Source organism: Onthophagus taurus, chromosome 3 (assembly GCF_036711975.1).
Source record: "Onthophagus taurus isolate NC chromosome 3, IU_Otau_3.0, whole genome shotgun sequence".
Classification (NCBI taxonomy): Eukaryota; Metazoa; Arthropoda; class Insecta; order Coleoptera; family Scarabaeidae; genus Onthophagus; species Onthophagus taurus.
The window spans coordinates 13136308-13151811 of record NC_091968.1 but is presented as its reverse complement, the minus strand read 5'-3'; the positions used below and the strand labels follow the sequence as shown (position 1 = coordinate 13151811).

Genomic DNA, 15504 nt, shown 5'->3' with positions numbered 1-15504 from the left:
TTATAGATACTACCTTCCAACGCAAATATCGGCGCGGAAATAATATGTCTTAAAAATTTAATTTTTTCAGGTCCTTTAACATACACTTTCTTGACATTCCGACACAGATATTTGACTATGGCGTCGAATTCCATTGGATGGATAAAACCAACTTTCCAGTCGATGCAATGATGATGTGTCATTAACCAGTTTGCAGTATTCCTATATTTAGATGGTAATGAAGCTATACTGCTACTCGGTTGAAAAACGTGGTGGGTTATGCATTTGTTACTATCACATGATGCTAATTCTTTAGGTACGAACTGATCTTCGTTGACCATGAAACCTTGTATATCGAGAATTATGTATTGAGTTTTATTTGAATACATCTTGCTTCCGTACATCAACACGATTATCCATACTATGCAGCCGTAGAAATCTGTCGCACAACTTATACTCTACGACTTTTTTTTTGTTTACGCTGAATATAGAAGTCTCACATTTCGGATGATGAGCTACGGGTGCGATGCGGCTCAGGATCCGATCCAACTACACACTACCAACCCTTCTTTCCCCATACTCAAGTCATTTGTTTGACGATTTTTGTTAGTGGAGAATATTGAAACGCCTTATCATGTAAAACTAAACAGTATGCTGTGGTACCATCAGGAATCGGATTTTTTGTCGTAAATTCTATCCGTATTTCTACCCCACTTTTGTGTAGCGCTTCTGCTTGATATGTACAATCAATTCCAATCAGTGGATAATTTTCAATAAATTGTTTCGGAGTGAGTAATGGTTCTCCTTCCTTCCCATAGTAGGACTTTTGAAAGCGTGTATACATGTCATATAACACTGCGACACGATTACTATCAAAGTCCACGTTCAGATTATCGTATGGGTAGCGTTCACCGTTTAGGAATACCGTCAAATTGGTGAGTTTTACATTATCAAAGGTTGCCATGTTCGCCAACTGTTTTCCTTTCTTCTTTGTTTGAAACCCAATTATTATAAATCTAGGTGTTTCCAACTGCGGAGCTGTTTTCACAGCCCATGAATGCTTTGTTGTTTGAGGTAAAGAAGGATATTCATGTACTTCCCAACTGCGAAAAGGTATTTGCAGATCAATATTTCGTCCTGCTATTTTTGTTAGAGCTAATTGTTCTCGTAAGCCTACGGCTAGATGGGGCATTCTCCACACAACTTTATCGATTTTTAACTGTAACGGTTCTTCTACCGTATTCACAAGCACATCATTATCATCATTATTACGAATTAACACTAGCTCTTGTCTCACATTCATCACAATTGTTTTAAAATCTTCAGCAAACCCTATTAATGTCTTTAGCGGTACACTCAATCCAAAATTTCCATTTTTATCCATTATTGCATCCGTTACAGGGGATGTTGGGACCACTTGACCTAGCAGATCCTCGCCCATGTTCCAACCTGCGTTCGCCAACTTTATTATATCGTGAGGGGTATACGAAAAGTATCCTTTCATACATGATGTTAACCCCACGTTTCTCACTCCATCTATTTGAACACCATTTATAAGATAGCGAATATCACTGAACATAAACGCTACAGGATTATTTATCAATTTTGCAGTTGCACTAGCATCTTTTGTTGCTTTACCACTCGCATCCAGTTTACGTACGCTCCCTTCCACATACAAAAAACTTTCATGAGGCAATGTGTAATTGTCTATTTCGGGTATGCCTATACGAATTTCATCATTGTTACCGAAGCTAGTAGAACCAAACGGTTGATGGGAATGATATTCGTAACTTACAATCGAGTTATCTACTTTTATTTTCTCCGTGACGTTTAAGGACTCCATTTATAGTAGTTGAAAACCTAAGTTGCTTAAATACTGACGATTGACGCGTGTTAACTGGGTAGTTGATTTTCGCTTACTGTTAGGTTTTACATCCTTTCGTACCGTTTTATACATTACTCTATCACCCAGATTTTCCTGTGCTTTTCTTCGAACGTCGTACACTATACCCATATTAAATACCCTACTACTCACACCGATTTCAAGTGCACTCTCACGGTCACTTCTTCGTCTCTGAAGTTTACCAACTGACCGTCCTGATCAAGTATGCGTACTATTAATGTACTAATCACGTTCGTTGTAACAGGTAAGTAAATCGGTTGTTGCGGAGCTTCTATTATTTTAAAACCAGCCGGTACGTTCGGGAAGAAATGATACAACACGTGCATGGGTTGTCCATTCGTATACGATCCGGAGCTCAAATTACAATAAATTTGTAATGCATTCGTTTTATTTATATTCACGATATGATCCGATTCTGTTATCGTGTTTTTAGGTATAACTTTAGGGTTAAAACCAAGTAAGGAACCGATTGAATTATCGCTAGCAAAATTTATTCGCCGGTTTGTTTTTATCTCAGCACGTTGCGTATTATTATTACCTCTTATGCGTATCTGTGTACCCGGTGTAGTCACGCTGAGAATATTCCTCGCTGTTAATGTTTTTTTAACGTATTCGTTAATATCGTTAATATCGTATGTTCCTAGCGGTATTTCAATATTCTCTGTAAAATTTCCCATATGATCTTCATATTGTAAAATATTGTTTGTTGAATCGATATTAGGTAACGTATTGAACGTTTCGAAATTTAAAAGAGCTAACTCGTATGTACCGAGTTCATTCAAATAAATCGGTGGGTTAAAGTTACAAGACAACTCCGACCCCCTTCCGGTGAGCGTAAATGTATAACTTGTATGTATTGTATCTTGTTCCATTGTTGTTCTCAAGACTAATCTTACACGGATACTTCCTTGGTATTTAAACTATCTAAGAAATGCAGACACAATTGTCCACAATTTGTTTGATCTTCTTTTTGATATCGTCGATAATTATACCTCACAATATTTCTCCCCCCATCCGATATAAAATACTTCTCCACTTCAATCGGTGGTCGTAAATCTCCATAACTGTCAAAGTAGTTAACATTTACACCATCCTTGTTGTAAGCTGTCCAGTGAGTACCGGGACCCGTACGATTATCAAGATTTATTATCCCACTCTCTCGTTTTCGGATTTTCTTCGGTAAATTGTTTCTCATGTACACCCCACGAAAGTTTAACAGATCAAGCGCTCGTGCATATCGCCTTAACTCTACATCCGTTAAAGAATGTTGGGGTATTTTTATTAGTTTTTTGCTACAGTTTTATAACCACAACCCTTTTTATATGGATTAATAAACATTCCTGTACCAATTTTGTTCGCCCTCTTGGGGCGTTTTAGTCGCTTTGATTTTCGTGATACCGTTTTCATGACTAGTCCGCAACCTTGCTTATATGGTTTAATATACAAACCGCTGCCGATCGCTTTTGGTTCCATAGCCCGATTGTGACGTTGGGCTTCTTGTAACTGCTCCCTTGCTATTTTTGCTTCGTTTACGGTTTTTGCAATAGCTGCTGCACCTCCGCCTAAAGAACCGAGAGCACCCAAAGCTGCAAGTATTAAGGGTAAAAAACCTCCCGTCTTGGGAATCTTGATTATTTTTCCGCGCGGTTTAAGTATTCTACCTTGATAAGGTTTCAACAGATTGTAACCCACTTGTACATCTCCCTTTGTATTCGTACTGTTGGTCTGTGCAATCGCTCGCCGCACTAAGTTCATTGCCTGCGTAAACGACAACTTACCGCCACGTTTCAACTTCTGACGAGTTGTCCCTCTACGTCTTAGGGCACGAATTTGCATTCCCATACCCATTATTGTTTTTCCTTTCATTATCGTTGACACTAACGCCGACGATAGTCGCTCTCCTAAGCTTGCGTCTTTACTTCTCAACCGCTCTTTCGCCGTCTTATACAACTCTTTATCGGCTATGTGTCGCTCAGCTAAATTCGATGTCGCTGCGTAGGCAATATCATGCGTTTTACAGGCGTCGTCTAATTTATTCACTCCCCGATCTCCACGAACTAATCTCTTTACCAATTTGGTTCCCGGACCGCAATAATTATAACCTGGCAAATGTAGTTCTATCGGAAGCTTATTGATTAATGTATTCACAATACCTCGACCAGACCGTTTGCTTGATCGATGCATACTGTTTCACTGTCCTAACATTCATACCATTATATTTAATAGCTTTCGCACATTATTCGGTGAATATTGGATGGTTAATAATACGCTCACATTTGAAAAAATTTTTATTTATTTTAAGTCATTACATATTTAAATCTTTCATGAAAAATCTTATTTCTAAATTCGCTGCTTAAGTACAGGTGTAACATATCATTTACATAACTTATTCTATTCTTAAATCTAAGACGATCTAAATACATTTCCTCCCAATTACACTTTCGTGATTGTCTATACGCATAAGTCCATGCATACATTCTATGCATCTCATTTTTACTCTCATCAATCCGCACCTTACCCATGTCTTTATTGATTGTGAAATAATTTAAACAAATCTACATCCAACAAGATTTTATCGAAATTGTACAACATCACTTCCTTACTTATACATATTTGTTCAGAACACGATTCATTGAGCATCGTTAACATATTACGTTTCACATCTCCATCCATTGCAGCTAACGCGTTTATAACACTATCATAATATGCTTTGTAATTCACAGTTCTCAATAATTTCAGTCGAGTTGCTACTAAATCTGCTACGTTCCAAAGCTCATGCAACGATTCATATGCAATATATACATATTCTCCACCCCTCTCCAACTTTAAAATCTTGCAAACGTTTTCCATCCAATCGCACGATATACTGACACCACACAACACTATCTGCGACGGAGACTGATTAGCAAAACTGTTTGTGATTGTTGACTTATACATAATAATGTTGTGCCAATCGTTTTCCGTTAATGTTAAACATTGACCTTTTCCCATTAACCTTACCACTGGTTCAAAATGTAAGTCAGCACTTAATCCTATTGCCACACATTTCGTGCGGCTCTTATTTAGTGCATACACTGTTTCCGAAAATAGAGGACCTCTACTTGCTCTTACTGTACTGTCCGACATGTTGGTTAAGCTCTCCATGTTATCTATTCTCGAAACTACTTCATTATTACCGTTAACACTTTGCGTCATAATAAAAGGGCTTAAGTCTGCAAACGAATCTTTTCCATCAGCGACCGCTTGCATATTGTTACCACACTCTATAACTGTATTAAACTTTTCTTGTTTTAACACCTCTTCAGATGCCACGGGTGTCAACGAGGGTTTTATCACCTTTGGACTTATGCTCGCTTTTTTGGACACCGCCTGTTGAACCTCGAGACTTCTCTTCGGTGCTTTTGTATATTGTTGTCTGGAACCCACTAAGTATATATAACATTAATACTTCTGCTGTAAGACAAGTGTTTATGGACTTACTTGTTCTGCGTTGTTATGTCACCACTACGTCGGATGATTTCAATGAAACTAATCTTTTATGAACCTGACTTGCTATTTATGCACATCATTTTAGGTGGGGACGTCACGGTCACAATTAAGGTTGACTTCAAGTTCTCCGTTGAGGTCAAAGTAAAGGTCATTGTTCAGGTCAAGGTTACTGATCAATGTCATAGTCACTCAACGTGATCTTGACCTGAGGTGAGCTCAAAGTAAATCCAACCCGGTCATGCTCCACTCCTCCGGGAGCACCCGAGAAGAGTCATCACTCGACTTGAGTACACCAAAAAAAAACATCATGAACTGCTAACTCGGGGGCGTCGAGTTGACACCATAAATAATACGTTAAAAAGATATGCAATTGTTTATCATTTATTAAAGACGAGTTCAATAAATTAAATGAAATTTAATTCGGTTGTTTTTCTTTTCCATTTTATATATTAGGATTAGGAATGTGATACATTTAAATTGAATAAAAAAAGTCAGTACAATAAAAATTAATTTATTTAAATTTTAAATTTTAACACTAATCTAAATCCATTTTTAAAAATTTTAAAATTAATTTAACATTTTCAATTGCACAACTGCTTTCCGATTTATAATGATATGCGCAAGAATTTTGACTCAACGAAAGCAAAGGGCAATATATATTATCTTGTAAATTAATAATCACTGGCTTTACCGATGATAATAGGTCTCTCAATACCTTTTCTTTTTGAGATCCCTTTACAAACACCACCTCCACTCCGCATGTATGCTGTTCAGAATGTCTTTCAGTTGATTATAGGGCACATATCCATTCTCGTAATGCAAATGGTGTAAGTTATTCTCCTCCCAACGCACTTGTCGACATTCTCGCTTATTGAGTCTTTCATAACTTATATCAGGTTGAAATATGAAATGGGAAATCGACTCACCATCACCGATAGCCAATTCTTTAACTCGAAATCCCGAAGATAAAGTAAACCCTTGCATATCGATGACTTTAATTGGATTTCTCGATGCCATTATATTTAAGCGATGTAAACTGCTTAAAATAGGAGCTACAAGTTCCTCAATTTCTTTATGTTCACAACACTCTTACTTCAATACTGTTGAACACGATTTTCTATCTGCTATTTAAAGCATACCTCCTCCGAAGTGGGGTTTTCAATGGCCTCACGTCGTGTAACCTTCATTTCCGGTCACGTACACGGTCAATGTAATGGTCACAATTAAGGTTGACTTCAAGGTCTCCGTTGAGATCAAAGTAAAGGTCATTGTTCAGGTCAAGGTTACTGATCAAGGTCATGGTCACTAAACGTGATCTTGACCTGAGGTGAGCTCAAAGTAAAGGTCATTGTTTAGGTCAAGGTTACTGGTCAACGACCCCCTTTGCAATAGCCGATTCTGGAACCTCCTCCCAGAACCTCAGGGCAAGGTCAAGGTCATGGTCACTCAACGTGACGTTGGCCTTGGCCTTGACCTAAGGTTCTGAGAGGAGGTTCTAGAATCGGCTTTTATCTACTACTGACCATATTTGTGATATTCAGGCGCCAAATAACATGTTGGAGCAAGTCGGAGATAAAAAACAAAATGTGCCCAAAACGTGATATTATGACGTTATACGCCGTTCTGAGCCATGTTTGAACTTTCTATCACTTTTGGTTCCGATAATTCTGCTGACCATATTTGTGTTATTCAGGCGCCAAATGACATGTTGAACCATGTTGGAGATAAAAAACAAAATGTGCCCAAAACGTGATATTATGACGTTATACGCCGTTCTGAACCATGTTTGAACTTTCTATCACTTTTGGTTCCGATAATTCTGATGACCATATTTGTGTTATTCAGGCGCCAAATGACATGATGAACCATGTTGGAGATAAAAAACAAAATGTGTCCAAAACGTGATATTATGACGTTATACGCCGTTCTGAGCCATGCTTGAACTTTCTATCACTTTTGGTTCCGATAATTCTGCTGACCATATTTGTGTTATTCAGGCGCCAAATGACATGTTGAACCATGTTGGAGATAAAAAATAAAATGTGCCCAAAACGTGATATTATGACGTTATACGCCGTTCTGAGCCATGTTTGAACTTTCTATCACTTTTGGTTCCGATAATTCTGCTGACCATATTTGTGTTATTCAGGCGCCAAATGACATGTTGAACCATGTTGGAGAAAAAAAACAAAATGTGCCCAAAACGTGATGTTATGACGTTATACGCCGTTCTGAGCCATGTTTGAACTTTCTATCACTTTTGGTTCCGATAATTCTGCTGACCATATTTGTGATATTCAGGCGCCAAATAACATGTTGAAGCAAGTCGGAGATAAAAAACAAAATGTGCCCAAAACGTGATATTATGACGTTATACGCCGTTCTGAGCCATGTTTGAACTTTCTATTACTTTTGGTTCCGATAATTCTGCTGACCATATATGTGTTATTCAGGCGCCAAACGACATGTTGAACCATGTTGGAGATAAAAAATAAAATGTGCCCAAAACGTGATATTATGACGTTATACGCCGTTCTGAGCCATGTTTGAACTTTCTATCACTTTTGGTTCCGATAATTCTGCTGACCATATTTGTGTTATTCAGGCGCCAAATGACATGTTGAACCATGTTGGAGATAAAAAACAAAATGTGCCCAAAACGTGATATTATGACGTTATACGCCGTTCTGAGCCATGTTTGAACTTTCTATCACTTTTGGTTCCGATAATTCTGCTGACCATATTTGTGTTATTCAGGCGCCAAATGACATGTTGAACCATGTTGGAGATAAAAAATAAAATGTGCCCAAAACGTGATATTATGACGTTATACGCCGTTCTGAGCCATGGTTGAACTTTCTATCACTTTTGGTTCCGATAATTCTGCTGACCATATTTGTGATATTTAGGAGCCAAATGACATGTTGAACCATGTTGGAGATAAAAAACAAAATGTGCCCAAAACGTGATATTATGACGTTATACGTCGTTCTGAGCCATGTTTGAACTTTCTATCACTTTTGGTTCCGATAATTCTGCTGACCATATTTATGATATTTAGGAGCCAAATGACATGTTGAACCATGTTGGAGATAAAAAACAAAATGTGCCCAAAACGTGATATTATGACGTTATACGCCGTTCTGAGCCATGTTTGACCTTTCTATCACTTTTGGTTCCGATAATTCTGCTGACCATATTTGTGATATTCAGGCGCCAAATAACATGTTGGAGCAAGTCGGAGATAAAAAACAAAATGTGCCCAAAACGTGATATTATGACGTTATACGCCGTTCTGAGCCATGTTTGAACTTTCTATTACTTTTGGTTCCGATAATTCTGCTGACCATATATGTGTTATTCAGGCGCCAAACGACATGTTGAACCATGTTGGAGATAAAAAATAAAATGTGCCCAAAACGTGATATTATGACGTTATACGCCGTTCTGAGCCATGTTTGAACTTTCTATCACTTTTGGTTCCGATAATTCTGCTGACCATATTTGTGTTATTCAGGCGCCAAATGACATGTTGAACCATGTTGGAGATAAAAAATAAAATGTGCCCAAAACGTGATATTATGACGTTATACGCCGTTCTGAGCCATGGTTGAACTTTCTATCACTTTTGGTTCCGATAATTCTGCTGACCATATTTGTGATATTTAGGAGCCAAATGACATGTTGAACCATGTTGGAGATAAAAAACAAAATGTGCCCAAAACGTGATATTATGACGTTATACGTCGTTCTGAGCCATGTTTGAACTTTCTATCACTTTTGGTTCCGATAATTCTGCTGACCATATTTGTGATATTTAGGAGCCAAATGACATGTTGAGCCATGTTGGAGATAAAAAACAAAATGTGCCCAAAACGTGATATTATGACGTTATACGCCGTTCTGAGCCATGTTTGAACTTTCTATCACTTTTGGTTCCGATAATTCTGCTGACCATATTTGTGTTATTTAGGCGCCAAATGACATGTTCTAGCAAGTTGGAGATAAAAAACAAAATGTGCCCAAAACGTGATATTACGACGTTATACGCCGTTCTGAGCCATGTTTGAACTTTCTATCACTTTTGGTTCCGATAATTCTGCAACCATATTTGTGATATTCAGGCGCCAAATGACATGATGAACCATGTTGGAGATAAAAAACAAAATGTGCCCAAAACGTGATATTATGACGTTATACGCCGTTCTGAGCCATGTTTGAACTTTCTATCACTTTTGGTTCCGATAATTCTGCTGACCATATTTGTGTTATTCAGGCGCCAAATGACATGTTGAACCATGTTGGAGATAAAAAACAAAATGTGCTCAAAACGTGATATTATGACGTTATACGCCGTTCTGAGCCATGTTTGAACTTTCTATCACTTTTGGTTCCGATAATTCTGCTGACCATATTTGTGATATTTAGGAGCCGAATGACATGTTGAACCATGTTGGAGATAAAAAACAAAATGTGCCCAAAACGTGATATTATGACGTTATACGCCGTTCTGAGCCATGTTTGAACTTTCTATCACTTTTGGTTCCGATAATTCTGCTACCATATTTGTGATATTCAGGCGCCAAATGACATGATGAACCATGTTGGAGATAAAAAACAAAATGTGCCCAAAACGTTATATTATCACGTTATACGCCGTTCTGAGCCATGTTTGAACTTTCTATCACTTTTGGTTCCGATAATTCTGCTGACCATATTTGTGATATTCAGGCGCCAAATAACATGTTGGAGCAAATCGGAGATAAAAAACAAAATGTGCCCAAAACGTGATATTATGACGTTATACGCCGTTCTGAGCCATGTTTGAACTTTCTATCACTTTTGGTTCCGATAATTCTGCTGACCATATTTGTGATATTCAGGCGCCAAATGACATGATGAACCATGTTGGAGATAAAAAACAAAATGTGCCCAAAACGTGATATTATGACGTTATACGCCGTTCTGAGCCATGTTTGAACTTTCTATCACTTGTGGTTCCGATAATTCTGCTGACCATATTTGTGATATTCAGGAGCCAAATGACATGTTGAACCATGTTGGAGATAAAAAACAAAATGTGCTCAAAACGTGATATTATGACGTTATACGCCGTTCTGAGCCATGTTTGAACTTTCTATCACTTTTGGTTCCGATAATTCTGCTGACCATATTTGTGATATTTAGGAGCCGAATGACATGTTGAACCATGTTGGAGATAAAAAACAAAATGTGCCCAAAACGTGATATTATGACGTTATACGCCGTTCTGAGCCATGTTTGAACTTTCTATCACTTTTGGTTCCGATAATTCTGCTACCATATTTGTGATATTCAGGCGCCAAATGACATGATGAACCATGTTGGAGATAAAAAACAAAATGTGCCCAAAACGTTATATTATCACGTTATACGCCGTTCTGAGCCATGTTTGAACTTTCTATCACTTTTGGTTCCGATAATTCTGCTGACCATATTTGTGATATTCAGGCGCCAAATAACATGTTGGAGCAAGTCGGAGATAAAAAACAAAATGTGCCCAAAACGTGATATTATGACGTTATACGCCGTTCTGAGCCATGTTTGAACTTTCTATCACTTTTGGTTCCGATAATTCTGCTGACCATATTTGTGATATTCAGGCGCCAAATGACATGTTCTAGCAAGTTGGAGATAAAAAACAAAATGTGCCCAAAACGTGATATTACGACGTTATACGCCGTTCTGAGCCATGTTTGAACTTTCTATCACTTTTGGTTCCGATAATTCTGCAACCATATTTGTGATATTCAGGCGCCAAATGACATGATGAACCATGTTGGAGATAAAAAACAAAATGTGCCCAAAACGTGATATTATGACGTTATACGCCGTTCTGAGCCATGTTTGAACTTTCTATCACTTTTGGTTCCGATAATTCTGCTGACCATATTTGTGTTATTCAGGCGCCAAATGACATGTTGAACCATGTTGGAGATAAAAAACAAAATGTGCTCAAAACGTGATATTATGACGTTATACGCCGTTCTGAGCCATGTTTGAACTTTCTATCACTTTTGGTTCCGATAATTCTGCTGACCATATTTGTGATATTTAGGAGCCGAATGACATGTTGAACCATGTTGGAGATAAAAAACAAAATGTGCCCAAAACGTGATATTATGACGTTATACGCCGTTCTGAGCCATGTTTGAACTTTCTATCACTTTTGGTTCCGATAATTCTGCTGACCATATTTGTGTTATTTAGGCGCCAAATGACATGTTCTAGCAAGTTGGAGATAAAAAACAAAATGTGCCCAAAACGTGATATTACGACGTTATACGCCGTTCTGAGCCATGTTTGAACTTTCTATCACTTTTGGTTCCGATAATTCTGCAACCATATTTGTGATATTCAGGCGCCAAATGACATGATGAACCATGTTGGAGATAAAAAACAAAATGTGCCCAAAACGTGATATTATGACGTTATACGCCGTTCTGAGCCATGTTTGAACTTTCTATCACTTTTGGTTCCGATAATTCTGCTGACCATATTTGTGTTATTCAGGCGCCAAATGACATGTTGAACCATGTTGGAGATAAAAAACAAAATGTGCTCAAAACGTGATATTATGACGTTATACGCCGTTCTGAGCCATGTTTGAACTTTCTATCACTTTTGGTTCCGATAATTCTGCTGACCATATTTGTGATATTTAGGAGCCGAATGACATGTTGAACCATGTTGGAGATAAAAAACAAAATGTGCCCAAAACGTGATATTATGACGTTATACGCCGTTCTGAGCCATGTTTGAACTTTCTATCACTTTTGGTTCCGATAATTCTGCTACCATATTTGTGATATTCAGGCGCCAAATGACATGATGAACCATGTTGGAGATAAAAAACAAAATGTGCCCAAAACGTTATATTATCACGTTATACGCCGTTCTGAGCCATGTTTGAACTTTCTATCACTTTTGGTTCCGATAATTCTGCTGACCATATTTGTGATATTCAGGCGCCAAATAACATGTTGGAGCAAATCGGAGATAAAAAACAAAATGTGCCCAAAACGTGATATTATGACGTTATACGCCGTTCTGAGCCATGTTTGAACTTTCTATCACTTTTGGTTCCGATAATTCTGCTGACCATATTTGTGATATTCAGGCGCCAAATGACATGATGAACCATGTTGGAGATAAAAAACAAAATGTGCCCAAAACGTGATATTATGACGTTATACGCCGTTCTGAGCCATGTTTGAACTTTCTATCACTTGTGGTTCCGATAATTCTGCTGACCATATTTGTGATATTCAGGAGCCAAATGACATGTTGAACCATGTTGGAGATAAAAAACAAAATGTGCTCAAAACGTGATATTATGACGTTATACGCCGTTCTGAGCCATGTTTGAACTTTCTATCACTTTTGGTTCCGATAATTCTGCTGACCATATTTGTGATATTTAGGAGCCGAATGACATGTTGAACCATGTTGGAGATAAAAAACAAAATGTGCCCAAAACGTGATATTATGACGTTATACGCCGTTCTGAGCCATGTTTGAACTTTCTATCACTTTTGGTTCCGATAATTCTGCTACCATATTTGTGATATTCAGGCGCCAAATGACATGATGAACCATGTTGGAGATAAAAAACAAAATGTGCCCAAAACATATTATCACGTTATACGCCGTTCTGAGCCATGTTTGAACTTTCTATCACTTTTGGTTCCGATAATTCTGCTGACCATATTTGTGATATTCAGGCGCCAAATAACATGTTGGAGCAAGTCGGAGATAAAAAACAAAATGTGCCCAAAACGTGATATTATGACGTTATACGCCGTTCTGAGCCATGTTTGAACTTTCTATCACTTTTGGTTCCGATAATTCTGCTGACCATATTTGTGATATTCAGGCGCCAAATGACATGATGAACCATGTTGGAGATAAAAAACAAAATGTGCCCAAAACGTGATATTATGACGTTATACGCCGTTCTGAGCCATGTTTGAACTTTCTATCACTTGTGGTTCCGATAATTCTGCTGACCATATTTGTGATATTCAGGAGCCAAATGACATGTTGAACCATGTTGGAGATAAAAAACAAAATGTGCCCAAAACGTGATATTATGACGTTATACGCCGTTCTGAGCCATGTTTGAACTTTCTATCACTTTTGGTTCCGATAATTCTGCTGACCATATTTGTGATATTTAGGAGCCAAATGACATGTTGAACCATGTTGGAGATAAAAAACAAAATGTGCCCAAAACGTGATACTATGACGTTATACGCCGTTCTGAGCCATGTTTGAACTTTCTATCACTTTTGGTTCCGATAATTCTGCTGACCATATTTGTGTTATTCAGGCGCCAAATGACATGTTCTAGCAAGTTGGAGATAAAAAACAAAATGTGCCCAAAACGTGATATTACGACGTTATACGCCGTTCTGAGCCATGTTTGAACTTTCTATCACTTTTGGTTCCGATAATTCTGCTGACCATATTTGTGATATTCAGGCGCCAAATGACATGATGAACCATGTTGGAGATAAAAAACAAAATGTGCCCAAAACGTGATATTATGACGTTATACGCCGTTCTGAGCCATGTTTGAACTTTCTATCACTTTTGGTTCCGATAATTCTGCTGACCATATTTGTGATATTTAGGAGCCAAATGACATGTTGAACCATGTTGGAGATAAAAAACAAAATGTGCCCAAAACGTGATATTATGACGTTATACGCCGTTCTGAGCCATGTTTGAACTTTCTATCACTTTTGGTTCCGATAATTCTGCTACCATATTTGTGATATTCAGGCGCCAAATGACATGATGAACCATGTTGGAGATAAAAAACAAAATGTGCCCAAAACGTTATATTATCACGTTATACGCCGTTCTGAGCCATGTTTGAACTTTCTATCACTTTTGGTTCCGATAATTCTGCTGACCATATTTGTGATATTTAGGAGCCAAATGACATGTTGAACCATGTTGGAGATAAAAAACACAATGTGCCCAAAACGTGATATTATGACGTTATACGCCGTTCTGAGCCATGTTTGAACTTTCTATCACTTTTGGTTCCGATAATTCTGCTGACCATATTTGTGTTATTCAGGCGCCAAATGACATGTTGGAGCAAGTTGGAGATAAAAAACAAAATGTGCCCAAAACGTGATATTACGACGTTATACGCCGTTCTGAGCCATGTTTGAACTTTCTATCACTTTTGGTTCCGATAATTCTGCTGACCATATTTGTGATATTCAGGCGCCAAATGACATGATGAACCATGTTGGAGATAAAAAACAAAATGTGCCCAAAACGTGATATTATGACGTTATACGCCGTTCTGAGCCATGTTTGAACTTTCTATCACTTTTGGTTCCGATAATTCTGCTGACTATATTTGTGATATTCAGGAGCCAAATGACATGTTGAACCATGTTGGAGATAAAAAACAAAATGTGCTCAAAACGTGATATTATGACGTTATACGCCGTTCTGAGCCATGTTTGAACTTTCTATCACTTTTGGTTCCGATAATTCTGCTGACCATATTTGTGATATTTAGGAGCCGAATGACATGTTGAACCATGTTGGAGATAAAAAACAAAATGTGCCCAAAACGTGATATTATGACGTTATACGCCGTTCTGAGCCATGTTTGAACTTTCTATCACTTTTGGTTCCGATAATTCTGCTACCATATTTGTGATATTCAGGCGCCAAATGACATGATGAACCATGTTGGAGATAAAAAACAAAATGTGCCCAAAACGTTATATTATCACGTTATACGCCGTTCTGAGCCATGTTTGAACTTTCTATCACTTTTGGTTCCGATAATTCTGCTGACCATATTTGTGATATTTAGGAGCCAAATGACATGTTGAACCATGTTGGAGATAAAAAACAAAATGTGCCCAAAACGTGATATTATGACGTTATACGCCGTTCTGAGCCATGTTTGAACTTTCAATCACTTTTGGTTCCGATAATTCTGCTGACCATATTTGTGTTATTCAGGCGCCAAATGACATGTTGAACCATGTTGGAGATAAAAAATAAAATGTGCCCAAAACGTGATATTATGACGTTATACGCCGTTCTGAGCCATG

The 15504-nt window shown here is 37.8% G+C and overlaps 1 protein-coding gene across 1 annotated transcript; it reads right to left on the bottom strand.

Moving 5' to 3' along the window:
- Positions 1-559: 559 nt before the first annotated feature.
- Positions 560-1822, bottom strand: LOC139429441 (uncharacterized). Its single transcript, XM_071195203.1, has one exon. It carries the CDS (start codon positions 1820-1822, stop codon positions 560-562), a length of 1263 nt encoding a protein of 420 aa, XP_071051304.1.
- Between the last annotated feature and the right edge of the window lie 13682 nt (positions 1823-15504).